We start from the raw sequence: 17,717 nt of genomic DNA on the forward strand, positions 1-17,717 counted from the left end.
TCCCTCATGGTTCCTATCTCTGCCCCAGCTCCATCATGAGTCTCTGCAGGCTGGTCCTAGGGATACACCTGCCTCCAGGTGCCTAGACCCCAGGATCCTCCCTGGCCACAGGCACATACCATTTCCCCTCCTTGCTCCACTCTGGGGAGCCCACAGGGAGTCCAGATGGGAGATTTGGCATTTGGAGCAGTGGGTGCACGACCCACCTTCGTTGGTAAATTGCATGCCTGGGCCCCCTCTCTCCTGGGGCCATGGGAGCAGGTGGTGGAAGGTGTAGTAGTGTGTACTCTGCCTCCACGTAGAGAGAAAACTCTAATTTTGATCACAGTTCAGACAGGATCTCAAACATCAAATAATCCAGCACCTGTGAAAGTATGTCTGTGGTCCCACTGGTCTAGGAAAGCCTTGGGCTTCCAGGCTTGTGCACAACAGTTCAGTTCAGTCATTCAGTCATGTCCAACTCTTTGCGACCCCATGGACTGCAGCATGCCAGGCCTCCCTGTCCATCACCAACTCCTGGAGCTTACTCAAGCTCATGTCCATTGAGTCAGTGATGCCATCCAACCATCTCATCGTCCCCTTCTCCTCCCGCCTTCAATCTTTCCCAGCATCAGGATCTTTTCAAATGAGTCAGTTCTTGGCATCAGGTGGCCAAAGTATTGGAGTTTCAGCTTCCACATCAGTTCTTCCAATGAACACCCAGGACTGATCTCCTTTAGGATGGACTGGTTGGATCTCCTTGCAGTCCAAGGGACTCTCAAGAGTCTTGTCCAACACCACAGTTCAAAAGCATCAATTATTTGGCGCTCAGCTTGCTTTTAGTCCAACTCTCACATCCATACATTGCTAATGGAAAAACCATAGCCTTGACTAGACAGACTTTGTTGGCAAAGTAATGTCTCTGCTTTTGAATATGCTGTCTAAGTTGGTCATAACTTTCCTTCCAAGGAATAAGCTTCTTTCAATTTCATGGCTGCAGTCACCATCTGCAGTGATTTTGGAGCCCCCCAAAATAAAGTCTGCCACTGCCATTGTGCACTACAGGACTTCTTAAAAGCCTTTATCAGGTGGCTCTGGATGGGAGGTGAAGTTTCAGGTCCTGTCCTGGCTCTCAGGCTGTGCACAGTCTTGGAAGCCCCTCTCTGGCCAAGCCTCTGGCAGCGATGTGTGTGCCCCTAACTCAGATAGAAGCTGGGAAGCGGGGACGGCTCAGTGCTGGAATCCCCCTGCCCTAAGCATCGGGAATGGCTCCTTTGGAAACAGGCTTGGAGCCAGCCTGGCCTGGTCAGACTCCCAGCTCTGTCTCATTCACTCATCCATTTATTAACTAGCTGTCATTGAGCATCTACTGTGGACCAGGCTCTGTGGCATTAGGTACTGGAGATACAAGTGCTGAGCAAGATAGATAAGAAAGAGCAAACACAGAGAAATGGATGACAAGCAAATCACAGGGTCATTTCAGACAATGTTAAGTGCTTTAAAGTTTATTACATAAGGTGACATGGAAGAGGAGATGAATGGGGAGGCTATTTTGGTTGGGTGGACGTGGAAGGCTTTTTAGGAGAGGGGAGACTTGGATTAAGACTTGAGAAGGGGGACTTCCTGATAGTCCAGTGGCTAAGACCCCATGCTCCCAATGCAGGGGGCCTGGGTGCAGTCCCTGGCTGGGGAACTAGATCTCACATGCTACAACTAAGAGTTTGCATGCCACAGCTAAAGAGCCTACATGCCGCAGCTAAGACTGGGCACAGTCTAATAAATATTAAAAGAAAAAGAAAAAGTCTTGAGATGGAACCAGTCAGGGAAAGAACCCAGAAAGAATGTTCTATGCTGCGGGGAAAGCAGGTGCAAAGGCCCTGATGTGTGTCTGGAGATAGAAAGAAGGCTAGTGCGCTGGACCTGGTGTACGTGAGGAAGGGTGGGGGTGGCATAAGGTGGAGGAAATGGAGCGGGGTCACTAGCTTGTTATTTTGGCAGTCATGTTGCTCTCAGAGCATCAATTATCTGATTTATGAGGCTTATCACTTTGTCCCCGATCTCCACCCTGGTCAGGAGTGTTGTGGGTGTTAAGTAAGAATCTTTCCGGCAGACACTTGGTTATGGGCAGCTATGCGCTACTGTAGGTTTTTTTTAAATTCATTTTGATATTTGGCAAAACTAATACAATTATGTAAAGTTTAAAAATAAAATAAAATTAGAAAAAAACAAAAAAAAACAAAAAAAAATTGTTATTATAAGTGCTTAGTGACTATGGGTGGGACCAGGGATCCTGGGCCTCTCTTTCTCTGCATGTGGCTGCAGTTAGTGAGTACCAAGTGTGTGTACAAGGCCAGGGGTGCCCCATCTGTGGCCCCCTCTCTGGCTCCCCTGAACCACAGCCCCCCGCCAGGTCCTTTCAAGCCTAGGATCTTTTGATCCACAGCGACTGCCTTCTCTGGCCCAGCAGGCCCTGGAATCCTTTCCGGGCGAAGGTTCCACCGAGAACAGCAACTCCTTTCTTTGCTTTCTTTTCCTCTTCCTCTGGGCGCCAAAAATAGTGCCTGAATAGGACACAGCTCTGCGCCGCCAGTGAGACAATAGCCCTGGCTCTGGTCCATCAGTGGTGGGGTAGGGGGGCGATGGGAATGCAGGGGCGCACCATCCCATGGACCCCAGCTCCTGCTGCTTTTCCCATGGCCTCGGCCAGAAGCCAGCCCAGAGCCCCCTGGAGTGTGAGTGCCGAGGGGATCCTTGCTTATTCTGGGGAAGGGCTCTGAAACCCTGGGCTCCTTGGCGCCCTGAGCAGCCCCATCCTGTCTCTTAATCAGCTGCTGGTCTGGAGCTGAAGGCCCTCGTGGGGGCGTCCACAGCCCTGGGCCTCTTCTGGGCCCTGTATGGCACACAGAGGCCATCCTGTGGCTTTGATGTCCTTTTGCCTTTAACTCAATGGCTATGAAAGACTTTTCAGAGGTCAAAGAGATGTGTCCTCTTGAAATGAAGTGAGCCCTCATCAATGGAGGTAATCAAATAAAGTCCGGATATACATTGGATGGGGGTGGGATTAGTCAAGCATCAGATGGACACTGGGTCTTGATGTCTTCATGCCTCAGAGGAGATCATGGTTTGAATTCCATACATCTCTCTTACCAGTTAGGTGGCCTTGAACAGGTCACATCATGTGCCTGAGCCTCTGTCATTCCATCTGTAAGATGGGTTCAACAGGGCTAACCTTTAGAGTGGTGGAAATGGATTTCCAAAATGCCCAGTGGAGTGCCTGGCACATATGCAGGCTTGCAGAAGCTTTGCCTCTGTTCTCTTCCCTCCTCAGACAGGTACTTACTCTAAGGCATAAAAAGGACCCACTCTTGGCCCCTAGGGAGCTCTGGAGGAAAGCCAGGGGGAACCTCTGACTCCAGGGCTAATTCAGGAGAAAGATTCCTGGTGGGCTGTGGATATCTGGGACGGCTTCCTGGAGGAGGCACTCCTCTAAGACATTTCCAGGGAAGTATTGTACATATTCTGTGCTCTTGGAACCCAGTGGTGGGGATTAGATGGGTATCCAGGGGGATCAAGCCAAGGCCACAGGCTGGCAGCCTCATGGGCAAATATAGCTGATAGCAGACACTTTTGATCACAAGGGTAGACCTCACTAGTGTTCTAAAAAGATTTGGATTTAAAGTAAATGTTGACGAACTTAGGCAAGTGTTCCCCAGTGTTCCCCATAACTTAATGTACTAAACTCTGCCCTTCTTCCTGCCAGCTCCATTCCTGGCCGGCATCTGAGTAAGGGGATATGGGCACAGGACAATTAGGGGAACTGCGCTGTGCTGGGTTGGAGTTGGGTGGTGACGTAGTAGTCACTGCAGCTGCCAATGGTTGCCAGGGCAACGGTTGCCAGGGGTTGCTGTCACCTGCGCCCCTTTTCCTGGGCTGTGGGCTGGGGCTTGCAGCCCATCTTCCCGCTGCTTTGTTTGAGGCTCTGGTGAGGAGGCGGGAGCCGGAGCTGGGGTAGTTCAGCTTCAAAGTGCCCCTCTGGCCTCTTGGACTGGGAAGAAGCTGACCCACCGCCTCAGCAGGCTGCAGCCTGCAAACAAGGCAAGCCCTTAGCCTACTCATTCACGCGCTTTATGTATTGATAATCCGCTTGACGGCACGAAGGAGGAATCCAGGTATGATTCTTGCCCTCTCTCTCCATCCTTCTGACTCCCGCTCCCCAAACCCCACCCCCACTTCTCATCTCTCGCCTTTTCCTTGTCCACCTTCCCTGCCATCCCTCTCCCCCTGTATCACCTTCTGCTCCCTCTGCCTCTCCCTCCCATCCCCACAACCGCCCTTCCTCCCTAAACTGAAAGCTTAGCTGATGGGGAGGGTGGGGCTGGGTGTCTGTGACACCAGGGGCTCAGATGCGACTCCGAGGGGAATTGGTCAGTGAAACAGACAGCAGCCCAGAGTGACGAGGAAGTGGCTGGGGGTAAGGGCCTCATACCCCACATTCCTTCCCTCAGCCACACTCCAGCAAAAATTCAATTTCAGTTTATGGGCTGTACCCCCGTCATCGAAGACAAGCCTCTGCTGGTGCTGGGAGTGGGTGTCCAGAGCCTGCGGCGGACAGAGAGCAAGAGTGTTGCTGGGAGGGGGTCCTGACAGCTCCCAGGACCAGGGCTTCTTCAGAGGAAGGGATTCAACTAATACCAAGCAAACACATTTCTGGAAGCATCTTTTACTGGAAATTTTAAAGAGAAGCCCTTTCTAACAGGTAATGTCAAGCAGAAATGGACTGCAAAATCGAGAGCCTGTGCTCTGGAGCCAGGCCCCAATGCTGCACCTCAAGCCGCGTGATCTCCAGCAGCCAACCTGATCTTCAGGGCCTGTTTCCTTATTTGTTAAATGGACAGAATGGTATTTGTCTCAGATTTGGGGGAGGATTAAATGTGCTCCTTTGGGTGGAGAGCTTAGAATCGAGTCTTGCATCTTCAGAGAGCTTCCTTTAGTGCTAGCTGTGTGGCTGGAGGTGGTGAGCACCCCGCCCATGGGGGTATGCAAACAGTAGCGGAGGACCAGGTGAGGCAGCGCTGTGTGCTCAGTGAGCTGGGGTGGGATCCTAGTCTGTGCCTCCACCGACCATCCCTGGAGGGAGCGGGAACCTCAGGCTCACCCTGGCCCCCAGCCCCTGTTGGGGAGGATGCCTGGCTATGTGTCGGGTTTGCCCCTCAGCCAGGGATCTGGGACCCGGAGGAGGAGAAAGGAAAGGGAGGGCTGGCAGCTGACCTTGGGAATGCTAAGGGGTCCTATGCTCCAAAGGCAGGCATTCTGCCAAGGCCCCAAGGAACTGAAACACAGCCCCCAAAAAATGAACAGGGAGGTAACTGGGCTGACCTTGTATGCCTGGCCTTAGCCACTTTTGGAACACAGATGCAGAAGGGAAACTGCAGCCAGACAGCTGAGGTCAGTCTGTGGTTTGAGAGAGAAGACAGGCTGGGCAGGAGGATGGGATGGCCAGCACTGTTTTCCTCCCCGTTCGCTGTCAACCAGGAGGTAAGCTCTTCCCTTCCCTAGAAGCAACCTGGGGCTCTGGTCTATGGAGAAGACAGACGGGGGGACAGGGATCTTGTCACCTCCTCTGTAGAGGAGGAAGCTGAGGCCCAAAGAGGGGACTGGGTGCTACAAGAGTCCTAGGACCAGTTAGGTGTGGCACTAGTTCAGGACCCTATGGGCTTCTCTGATGTCTCAGGTGGTAAAGAATCTGCCTGCAATGCAGGAGACCCAGGTTCAATCCCTGGGTTAGGAAGATCCCCTGGAGAAGGAAATGGCAACCCACTCCAATATTCTTGCCTAGGAAATCCCATGGACAGAGGAGCCTGGCAGGCTACAGTTCATGGTGTCCCAAAGAGTGGGATATGACTGAGCGATTAACACACACACATGTCTAACTCCTGCCACCCCTACTCTGGGAGTGTGCATTCCCTGGGCAGGTGCTGACTGGTGAGGGCCCTGAGGCCCAGCTTCAGCTGCTCCTTGTGGGGAGGGCTGTGGGGAGCCCTGCATGTGGGTTGCAGGCTGCCCCAGGGGCATGGAGCTGTGCAGGGCTGGCACCACTGTCCCAGGACTGCTCATGACAGGTCCTGCTGTCTGAACACCACCCCCAAACTGGGCCTGACCCAGACCTTCCTAATCCCTCCCCTTCCCTGAGGTTCTAGATTTTTTCCATCCTCACTCAGATTCCAAAAAGGTTGTGATTCTCAGCTTCTAAAAGCTCTTGCCTCCCCATCACTTTTCTCTCTCTCTTTTTCTCTCTCTGCTCCTCCCTCATTCCCTTTCAGTCCCAGCATTCTAAGTGTCTCTGCTGCTTGAGGTGACTGTGGTTGACTTTAATGGCAATCTAGAAACATGCTGGCACTGCCCCTTTTTCCAAGAGCTGGTGCTGCCGGCCAAAGGGAGGTGTGATGGGGCTGCCATTACCCCAGGTTCCCCCAGGACCTCTGGCCTGGAAGTGTCAAAGATGGTGATGAGTTGCCCTGGGGAACATCACAGCCTAAATGGCTCCTGTAGCCCATCTCCTGCTAGTTAATGGCCTTTGGGACAGCTCAGAGGGGAGGAGAGGGGAGGCAGCTGGAGGGGGAATGCTGACAGCTTTCTTATCTGTGTGGTGTCAAGATTTCTGAGCGCTCCTCTTTTCATATTGGTAACAGGTGTTCTGCAAAAAAAAAGCTCGCACCATCACACTGGGCTGGGAAACTAAGCTCAACCAAGCTCTGTGGATTTTCTTTCTGCAGCACTTATCAGAGCCTTTGATATGTTAATTCATATGATCAAGTAGGACCTGCAGTATTTCTCTAGCTTGGGAACTAGTGCTTCTTAGGGAGGAACTTCCCTGTAGCTCATACAGTAAAAAAATCTGCTTGCAGTACAGGAGACCTGGGTTCGATCCCTGGGTCAGGAAGATCCTCTGGAGAAAGGAATGGCAACCCACTCCAGTGTTTTTGCCTGGAGAATCCCACGGACAGAGGAGCCTGATGGGCTACAGTCCATGGGCTTGGAAAGAGTCGGACATGACTAAGTGACTAAGCACACACAGCTTCTTAGGAAGTGCTTGGCTAAGTTACCTCATAGTAAAGTCAGGGAGATAGTTCCAGAGAAGGGAAGGAAGGGGCTCTGGTGACCGTAATGGCTGAAATCACGGGCTTTGATGTTTGGTAGACTAAAGTCTGAATCCTGGCTTGGCTACTTACTTGCCTGAGTATCACTTAGCCTGTTTGGATTTCCATTTCCTTTTTACATTGGGGCAATAATAGTATTTGCTTTATAGAGTTAAGGTGAGGATTGAATAATTATTTGTGAAAAGTACCTTGCACAGTTTTGGGCACCAAGTGAGTGCTTGCTCAATGGGAACTGTCATCCCCCGCTCCCCTTCTTGGATTCCAGCTCCTTTTTGCTGTGCCAGCTAGACCTCTGTTTATTGCCGTCTGCTATTCTGCCAGGCACTGCAAGGCTGGAGTGCAGGGCAGTCGGGGGAGGATGTGGAGGCTGAAGGCCAGTATATGGTCTGGGATCCCACTGGGGTCTGGTGGGGGCACCTCCTTCGTTTGTTGGGTACATGGCATTTCTAAGTTAGACCTTTACAGATTTGGCACAAGGTTGGCATCCAGTGGGGAGGACCGGTGTGTGCAGAGGTTTGGAGGAGGGAACACTCAAGCCCAGGCAAACCCAGAGCAAAGCAGAGCAAGCCCAGAGCAAACACTCTGATGCAGATAAAGCAGGTGTCAGGGTGGGTGGCTGTGGCTAACTGGCTCTCAGGGGAACCCGGCGTCCTTTCACCTGGGCAGGTGCCCCTCTCCTGCCCTTCCTCGGTCTCCCCCCAGGGCCGGGGCCTGTCTGGGCACGCGGAGGGAGCCGTAGCCCGGGGACCTGCTGGACGGAAGCCGTGGGGCGGCGGGGCCTGCGCTGACGGGGCAGCGCTCCAGAATGTGGGACTCATCCTGGGCAGTGAGCCGGCAAGGCCTTGGCACCCGCCGGCCTCCGGGAGGCAGGCAGCTAGCTTAATTTTTATTCTTTTTAATTGTAGAAAAATTCCTGGAACCTGAAGTCACTCTGTTTTCCCCGGCCAGGCCAGAACACCCTTCCTGGGGGGAGTTCTGTGTGGCCACCTAGCTTGGGCCTCGGTCACCCGGCCTGTGACTGAAGGTGGGGAGAGACGGGCTCCATGTTTGCAAGTGGTGCCCCCTGGAGCCCCGGGCTCTGCTGAGGGGCTGGGGGACTGGCTGAGAGTGAGGTGTGGTCGGGGGTCCCACTGGGGTCTGGTGGGGGCACCGCCTTTGTTTGTCGGGTACATGGTGTTTCTAAGTTAGACTGCATTTATGAGAGTTTGGAAAGGGCTGATGGAGGGTCCTCTCAGCCCCCCACCCCACCCCCATGGAGGAAACACCTGCTGCAGAGCCTCCGCTCTGTTCTAACGTCCCTCCTCACTCCCCTACACACCCGCACACATGAGCACACACACATGTGCACACCTCATGTGTTCTACCCTCAAGGACTTCATGCTCACCCACCCCTCTCTTGGCCAAATCCTTCTCTCCTAAGGCCCTCTGTCCAGGGCTGGGGGAGGGGGAGCCAGCATCTCCATGTTGTCCCCCATCCGTGTCCCCACCGCCTCCCACACTGACCAGCAGCTGAAGATGAGGGCTGGAGCTGGGAAGCTGGGCTGGGTCCTCCCACTGCTGGCCCTCCCCGCAGGAGGGCAGGACCAGGCTCACACCTGGAGACCCGCTGGGGCAGGGGCTCCCCTCCCCCTCACACCCCCCTGCTCCCAGCTGTGCTTGGGGAGGTCTCTTAAAGGTTCCAGGCACCCTGATAAATGCTAGGTGAGCCACCCAGGACTGTGATTCATCCTCACTACCACTGAGGTGGAGACGAGACGCCACGGGGGAGGCAGGCTGCCCTGGCTCCCGTCCAGAGCGAACTGTTTACCACCCAAGTGATCTGGGGTGGGGCCCCACCCACCTCTGACTCTGTAAGACAGGGCTCCTGGTGGTATCCCAGCCTTGTAAGCCAGTGGTTCAATGCCCGAGGAGTGCTGGTCAACGGGATGCCTGGTCCAGCTGGACTCCCAAGCCCCACACCCGGCCTGGAGCATCTGCCCCTCACATGCTGCTATTGTTTAGTCACTCAGTCCAACTCTTTTGTGACTCCATGGACCGTAGCCCACCACGCGCCGCTGTCCATGGGATTTCCTGGGGAGAATACTAGAGTGGGCTGCCGTTTCCTTCTCCAGGGGATCTTCCCAACCCAGGGATCCAGCCCGAGGCTCCTGTCACATCTTCTGCATGGCAGGCGGATTCTCTACTGCTAAGCCCCTCACACGTGTTCTATCACACGTTTGTGTATCCCTGACAGTACCCTGTGTGTGTGTGTGCACGTGTTTTCATCCTAATGTTACTACTCTCCTGTCAAAAAAAGGAAAAAAAAAATGAAAAAAAACCCCATCAAGCTCATAGCAGCTACTGGGTACAAATTCCCCCCTACTTCTGATTTGCTGAATGAAGAAAAAAAATCTTTTGTGCTATTTTCAGAGATACTCAATGTCAGTGTGGAGGGATCTGTGATAGTGCATTTCAGTGAACTTCCTGGGGTGGTTATGACCCATTGTGGGTTTGGGCACCTCTGATATGAACTCCTTGTGGCAAAGGTGGGCATATAGGGTTGAGTATAGGCTGTGGACTGCCCCCTTCCCCACAACACCAGAACACAGAAGTTAATTCTGTTAGGGAAGTTAGGGAAAGCTTCAAGGGGAGGGCGTGTCTTCACTGAGTTTAGAAAGATGAGTTTGTTCTTGGAAAGAGGGAGGTGATCCAGACAAAGAGGCTGGTCGGGGGATGGATAAGTCTGCGGTCCATGGCGTATGTTACTGGCAGGAGAAGGCCTGGGGGCCTAGGTCATCTTCCTGGGGCGGCGCCTGCCCGGGAAGGGTTAACCCCAGAGCCACCAAGGTCCTGTCCACTCAACTTCCACCTCCATCCTCCAAGGAAATGGGTTTTCCAGGGGCCTGGACTGGGCCAGCAGTGACTCGTGGCTCTAAACGGATGGCAGAGGAAGTGAGTCAGGACTCAGGGGAGAAAGTGAGCCATGAGTCCCCTGCCCGTTACCCTCTCCCCTACCATGAGGATGGGCAGGGCTGGGCCCGTGCTGGAGCCGGGGCATCTCCTCCTGGGCCCAGCCAGCCCAGGGGATGGGCAGCCAGGAGTCTTAGCTTAGATGAGCCCTGGCCCCTCCGCTCTGCCTGGATCCTTGGGACTCTGTCATGGTGGCCCCCATTGTGTCAAACTGGGCCGGATTGTTTTGTTCTCTGCGTGTGTTTACGGAAGGCCTGAGGTCAAGGGCAGCTGCTCTAGAAGGGGTGGGGCAGGGGGGGGCCTCTTTTGGGGACTCAGCCCCCTAAATTCTCTCTCCCAGGCTGGAGTTGCCTGCACAGCCTGTGGTCTCGGCTGTCACCCACCCACCATTTCTCTCTCCTTTTGTTTGGGGGTCTCCCCAAACCAGAGGAGCAAGCATCTCTAGAAACTATTGGCTCCAGCTCTCCAAGGAGTTCTCTAGAATGACACCAAGGTCCGTGTCTTAGCTCCACCAGTGGGGAAGCTTAGAACAGACAGCCCTGCCCTAGTCTCAGTTTTCTGATCTGTAAAATGGCAAAGCAGCAGGACCGGCCTCACAGGGTGGCTCTGAGGATCTCATGAGAGTGTAGGTGGTGCCCCCGTCCAGCCCTCCTGTCCCTCAGAGGCTTCTGGGGACAGGCTCAGGTCCGTGCTGTGAGGTGGGAAGTTTTCTGGGTGGGGTTTCAGTCTTCCCAGAAAGGAAATTTCATGCTCGAAGAATTTCCGGTCAAGGCGCTTTGGAAGTTGAGCTGGCTGTGGGGGCCACGAGGGGGTGACGTGGAGGGTGGGAGGGAAGGTGTAGGAGTCAGGACCTGTGACGGGCCCAGGGGCCTGGGTGAGGGGCAGGCGTGAGCTGGTCAGGAAGGATACAGAGGTATTGAGCCGATATCTATGGCACCTGCCTTGTGCATATTCCTGCTCTAAATCCTCTATAGATACCAATTCATTTAATTCTCACAGTGACCCTTGCGATAGTCTTGATTTTTATACCTATTTACAGATGACAAAAGTGAGGCCCAGAGAAGGTGAGTAACTAGTCCAGAGACACATGGCCATTGAGTAGAGGAATTGATATTTAAACCCAATCTGGCTCCAGAGTCTACTCTACTAAGGATGGGTTAAAGGAAAGCAGGCAGTCCCTCCCCCTCAAATTCCAAGAAAGTCTATGAGGCTAGAGTTGTTCACTTTGGAGTGGCTGTTCAAGCAGCCAGGGTAGAGTGGGGATGACCCAGGAATGTCAGAGCATGCCATTGACCCCTATCTGTTGGAATCATGGCATTTCACAAATGTAGCCTCACTTGTATCCCTCTGGTGATGGGAACCTCATTCCCTCTTTATGCTTTTTTGTTCTCGAAGAGATCAGTCCAGGAAGATAAATGAAAACAGATGACTCTGCCCTGTCCTAGGCACTGTATACTGATAGCGGTAACTCACTTTGAAAGTCAGTGGGCCAGAGAGATACTTGGATTCTAGCCAGCTCCATCCTTGCTTGCTGTGTAAGGTCAGGAAATCACTGGCCCTCTCTGGGCCATGAATGCAAATGCCGTAATGAAGAACTGGGGCCATATTTGCAAAGTGATCTGTGAACTCTGAGTTCATAGGTATAAAGCAAAAGTCAAAATAGGGGTTGGGGAGTTGCTTGGAGGAGATGTCGTTTGTATTGGGGATCAGGTACAGACAGTGACAGGGACTGGCAGAAAGGAGGAGGAAAGAGAAGGGGTCCAGCAGAGATATACTTCTGTCCCCAGATGCTGGGTTTCCTTCCACTGTTCTAGAGTGACAGTTTCAAAAGGAGTCCAAATGGGAGATACTGCTTTAGAAAGATGCTCGGTGTTCTCCTTACTTCAAGTAATAAATCCTTCATTCCCCCTAAAAAAAAAAAGAAAACACCAAAACCCAAAAGGAACCAAAATCCTCAGAGAGGATGCAGAGTGAAACATTAAAAATCACAATTTAGGAAATAGCAGCCATTCCCCCAAAGACTTCCACTTCTTTCTTCTCTGGGGTCTTGTGATATCACCAGGGCAGGGTGATGAACCCAGTTGACCAACGATTAGACTGACCAGACCCAAGAAATTAGGATTCCGTTATATATGTTGGGATACTGGAGACTGGCTTGAGGGGGCCAGGTCATTTCAGTGACTTCCTGTCTGGGCCACCCCTTCATTTTATGCTGCCCTCAAATAGTCCATCCAAAAGTCACTTTCTCCTGGAAGCCCTCCTGGGTTCCCCCAAATCAAACTCCTCACATGCCCCATGGATGCCAGGCTTCCTTTTGTCTGGCTTGTGGCAGATGACTGCATCTGTCACCACAGACATATGCAGCTCCCCACAGGATGAGGGTGTCTGTTCATGACTGCCAGCACCCAACTCAGTCACTGGGCCAGATGGCCGTTGGGTGGGCAAAGCCACCCGGCATCTCTCTGTAAGTCCCAGAAACGGAGGTTCCCTGCCAGTCACTACAATCCTGATCAGGCAGGGAAAGCCCTTGGCCTCTGGAACAATTAAATGGGCAAGTCGTTTAATTCCTTGGATCTCAGGTTCCCTATCTGTGAAATGGGTCGAATGGTAGGGCCTATTTCACAGGGTTGGAATGAGGATTAGCATACGTGTAGGGGTGAGGAGGCTGGGTCAGCACAGGCTGGCAGATAGTGGGTACTCAGCTAACAGAGGCTGGGGGAGTGACCCATTCTACACCAGGAGAGGGTTGGAGGGAGCTGTCTCCTCCCCAGCTTGGACCATACTGTTTCTCCCTGCCAGACTGGGACATCCCTCTGCCTTTGCAGCTGCCTTGGGAATGACTCCCCCTGGTGGCCATACCAGGCAGTGCCTCTCTCCTCCAGCCCCTGTAGAGGGCGCTGTGACCGCACTGATCCTTCACTCCAATACCCCTGCGGCCCGGATGCCCAGTAACCTCTGTGAACACTGGGCCTGTGCAGAGATGGATCAGGAGCTCCCTGTGGAGGAGGGGTGCACCGTCCTGTACCTCCCAGAGCTGGCTAACAGGAGACCCCTGGCTGGAGGCGGGAACCAAAGGAGTCTAGGACCGACTGTAGAGAGGTTGAGGAAGACTTCCTGAAGGTGTCCTCTGAGCTGGGTCTTAGGGGTGATCATGGTGAGGTTCCTGGAGGAGAACCCTGAGAACGTCCTTTTCCTTGTTTCTGAAGGCCCGGCGCGGGCAGGGTCGGGTGGTTCCTGGTGATGCTACCCTGGTTACCCCATCACTGCTGGGTTCCGAAGGGAGGTACTATTCTTAGTCCTGTTTTCCCTGACTTACACAGGATTATGCAGCAAGCCAGAGGTGGAGCTGGGACTTGAACTCAGTCACTGCCTTTTTTTTTTAATTAAAAAAATTATTTAAAAATGTATTTTATTGAAGAATAGTTGATTCACAACATTGTGTTAATTTCTGCTTATAGCAAAGTGATTCAGTTATGCAGTACTTATATACTCTTTTCATATTCTTTTCCATTACGGTTGGTCACAGGATATTGAATGTAGTTCCCTGTGCTACACAGCAGGACCTTGTTTTTCATGCATTCTGTGTGTAATAGTTTGTATCAGCTCACCCCAAACTCCCAATCTATCCCGCCCCACCCCCCTACCTCTGGGCAATCACAAGTCTGTTCTCATTGGTGTCATATTGTAGATTTCACATATAACTGATACCATACTGTACTGGACTTCCTGTGACTTGCTCCACTTAGTGTGATCATCTTTAGGTCCATTCATGTTGCTACAGGTAGCATTGTTTCATTCTTTTTTATGGCCAAGTAGGATTTCATTGCATATATGTACCACATCTTTATTCGTTCTTCTGTTGATGGAAGAATAGGTTGTTTCCATGTTTTGGCTATTGTGAATTGTGCTGCTGTGAACCTAGGGGTGCATATATCTTTCTGAATTATAGTTTTGTCCAGGCATATGCCAAGGAGTGGGATTGCTGGATTATACGACAACTCTGGTTTTAATTTTCTGAGGAGCCTCCACACTGTCCTCCATAGAGCTGCACCAGTTTACATTGCCACCAACAGTGTGGGAGGGCTCCCTTTTCTTCACACCTTCTCCAGGATTTGCTATTTGTAGGCTTTTTAATGATGGCCATTCTGACCTGTGTGAGACACCTCATTGTAGTTTTGATTTTCATTTCTCTAGTAATTAGCGACGCAGAGCATCTTTTCACATGCCTATTGGTCATCTGTGTGTCTTCTTTTGGCCACTGCCTCCTGATACTCCGCTCCTGGCAGCGCTGGGGGAGGTCCACGGACTGTTTCCACACATGCCTCCCTGCCTCGCACCCACATCCATACTACACTGGTTTGTCCCTCTGTAGGGCTGGCAATCCCCCTGGGGATCAGGACCTCGGCTAACACTCCTGGCCTCTTTCAGGCAGTGATGTCTCGGGTGCCTTGGGGGAGGAAGATGACTGCCCAAGTGCTGCTGCAGATGCCACTGTTCCTGCTGGGTCTCTTCCTGGTTCCAGGTAAGTTTTCCTGGAGGTGCCTTGGGACTTCTGTTAAAATGCCATCCTTGTGTTAAGAACCAGCACATCCACTAACCCCTTTGGGCAGGCACAGGCCTGCAAATACAGCTTAGCAAGTAGACGGTACCTTGGAAAAAAGATAGAGTCTCCCCTTCATCCTGTCAAATGCAGCCCCCGGCCCCAGTACACAGCTTGGGGTGGGTTTGGGCCCCACCCGCCCCTGCAGCCAGAGCACCCCTGTGCAGTGCACAGCCTGCGCCGCTGTCTGTGGCAGGCATGGCCTCATGAAATATTTTATTGCTATTTAAAATATTATTTTGCCTTTGAAATTTTTTTCTTTTCTTTCTTTTTTTTTTTTTAAACTGATTTTGAGTTTGTTCTTTTCCTATTTTTAAGCCAACCATCTTGGAACAGGGTAGATTTATATTTTTTGAAACCCTTTGAAGTAGGTCCTTGGAATGTGTGTGGGTCCCAGGCACTGGGCTCCTGTGTTCTGGGCCTAGGGCCTGCCTCCAGCCCAGAGTCTCATCTGCAGTCTCTGCCCCCTCAGGTGCCCATGGCGGGGGCCCCCGGGAAGACTTCCGCTTCTGCGGCCAGCGGAACCAGACGCAGAACAGCAGCCTCCATTATAAGCAGGCGTCCCAGCTCCACATCTCCATCAGGAATTCTGAGGAGGCCCTCACCATCCATGCCCCCTTCCCTGGAGTCCAGCCGGCTTCTTGGCCATTCCCTCTTCCCAGGGGCCTCTACCATTTCTGCCTCTACTGGAACCGCCATGCAGGGAAATTGCATCTTCGCTACGGCAAGAAAGACTTCGTGCTGAGTGACCAAGCCCTTGACCTCCTGTGCTTCCGGCATCAGGAGGAGACCCTGGCCCCGGGGCCCCCGCTGTTTGCCACCTCAGTCAGCTCCTGGTGGAGCCCCCAGAACACGAGTCTGCCCAGCGCAGCCAGCTTCATCTTCTCCTTCCACAGTAAGGTGACTTCCAGGCAGCAGAAAGGGATTAGCCCAAGGCCTGGAAACTGGAAAAGCAAAGTGCACGGGGGCTGGGGGCGGGGCGCTTAAAGCGGTCTGGGCTGCCTGTCATATCATGCAGTTGGGGGGGCTCTGTTCACAGGCAGTGGGGACTCAGGGAAGGTGTCTGAGGAGTGGAAGAGTGTGATGCAAGGTGTGTTTGTGGGAAGACAGGGGTGAGGGCAGAGGGGTGAAGTCCCATCCTGCGGCTGCAGCGTAGGTCCAGGTAAAGGAAGACAAGAGATGAACAGGGTGGGAGCAGAGAGAATGGAGAGACGGAGCTAGAGGTCAGGAGCTGGAGGAAAAATTCTGCTTCGTTAGCCTCATCTAGACTGTTTCTTCCCATTTCACAGAGGAGAAACTGAGGCTCAGTGAGGCACAAAGTTGCAAGAGTAAGGAGTAAGAGAGGGAGCCAGATTTGAACCCAGCAGCTGACTGGCTTGGGCCCGGGGGACAGGAAGAGAGGTCAAAGGTCAGGAAGTGGCAAGGCTCGAGGCTGACACTGAGGTGTGCAGACTGAGTCTTCTGGCTGAGATGTGACAGGTGTGGCCTGGCCACTGCCTTCTATTCAGTGTGGAGTGGAGGCAGGGAGGAGGGGCTGACCAGAAGGAGCTGGAGGCTTTACTTGGGGTCCAGGATTTCCCTGATTCTGGTTCCTTTCAGGCAGCTCCAGTTTGGGGCAGGGCTCCCAAGAGAGGGGGCACAGGGCTTTGAATATGTTAGCATCTCCAGGCCCATGGAAATGCTAAGGGGTGGTGGTGGGGTGGGAAGAGGGATGGAGGGGGCAGAGCTGGGGCAGGTGGGGGCGGGTAGACGAGGGTCCTGTCCCCAGGCCCAGATTCTGCCCCAACCTGGGAGGGTTTAGGGCAAAGTCAGGAACAGCTGTAAATTGGCCTCCTGCAGAGGAGATCTGGCCTGGTCTTACTTGGCCTGTACAGAGTTTTTGGAAAACATGAGCCAGGGTTTTCAAATGACTGAAAAATTAGGCTTTCTGCCTTAAAAATTCAGATGTGACCATGGGGCCTGCCTTATTTGATGGCATAGGGCCTGCCCTCTCCCACTATATCCCTATTTCCATCTGCCAACTTCATCAGAGTTCCATCTAATCCCTGGAGATGCCTGAGTCTGCAGCCCTTGGGTGCAGGGTAGCCTGGGTGGAGGCCCTGGAGCCACCAGAGAAGCCCCCCACCCCCCAGCTCCTCCTGAAGGAGGCCTGGCTGGTCCTGGGGAACTGGCCCTCCCAGTTCCCTCTGTGTGGTCAGAAGGTTGCCTGGGGTAGGGGTAGGGGTGGTCTAGTCCACCCTACTGGGGCTGGAGTTTCTGGGAGCTCCGTATGACAGAGGCCCGTCTGGCTGGCTACATCTCTGAGTGACCTGGGGAAGTCTACCCCACTACCTGGAGCCTCAGTTTCCTGTTCTGTAAAATGGGGACAGAAACTGTCAGAGTCACAAGGGGAGTAATTGAGAGTGTGATGAGTGTGGCCTGAGTTGAATGAGTGGAACCTCATTCAACAGCTTTTGGTGGCTCTGTCCATCCGTCTCCCTCAGATCCCCCCCACAAGGCCTCCCACAATGTCTTGGTGGACGTATGTGAGCTGAAAAGGGACCTCCAGTGGCTCAGCCAGTTTCTGAAGCATCCCCGGAAGACCTCAAGGAGGCCCCCCTTCACCTCCATAGGCCAGTAAGTGTGGGTCTGCAGCATGTGGGGTTGAGGAGGAGGCTCCCCCAGACCCGGGCATGGCAGGGATTTGGAGTGGGAGACCGTAGAGACCAACCAGTCCATTCTGAAGGAGATCAGCCCCGGGATTTCTTTGGAAGGAATGATGCTAAAGCTGAAACTCCAGTACTTTGGCCACCTCATGCAAAGAGTTGACTCATTGGAAAAGACTCTGATGCTGGGAGGGATTGGGGGCAGGAGGAGAAGGGGACGACAGAGGATGAGATGGCTGGATGGCATCACTGACTCGATGGACGTGAGTCTGGGTGAACTCCGGAAGTTGGTGATGGACAGGGAGGCCTGGCGTGCTGCGATTCATGGGGTCGCAGAGTCAGACACGACTGAGCGACTGAACTGAACTGAACCGTAGAGACCTCCCC

General features: G+C 53.1%; 1 protein-coding gene across 6 annotated transcripts in view; it reads left to right on the forward strand.

Moving 5' to 3' along the window:
• Positions 1-17,717, forward strand: part of ADGRG1 (adhesion G protein-coupled receptor G1) — a 46,214-nt gene that overhangs the window by 16,263 nt on the left and 12,234 nt on the right. For 2 of the 6 annotated variants that reach the window (XM_019979652.2, XM_019979653.2), the window contains exons 2-4: positions 14,514-14,607; positions 15,158-15,580; positions 17,169-17,301. In XM_019979652.2, coding sequence (XP_019835211.2) covers positions 14,520-14,607; positions 15,158-15,580; positions 17,169-17,301 — 644 coding nt within the window. In that variant the 5' untranslated portion in view covers positions 14,514-14,519. Of the gene's footprint in view, positions 1-3,954; positions 4,149-4,426; positions 4,736-4,930; positions 5,041-5,374; positions 5,515-14,513; positions 14,608-15,157; positions 15,581-17,168; positions 17,302-17,717 lie in introns of those variants that run through there. The other 4 variants (XM_070770645.1, XM_019979654.2, XM_070770644.1 and 1 more) reach the window with 4 other exon arrangements.

The sequence above is a fragment of the Bos indicus genome, chromosome 18, assembly GCF_029378745.1.
Source record: "Bos indicus isolate NIAB-ARS_2022 breed Sahiwal x Tharparkar chromosome 18, NIAB-ARS_B.indTharparkar_mat_pri_1.0, whole genome shotgun sequence".
Classification (NCBI taxonomy): Eukaryota; Metazoa; Chordata; class Mammalia; order Artiodactyla; family Bovidae; genus Bos; species Bos indicus.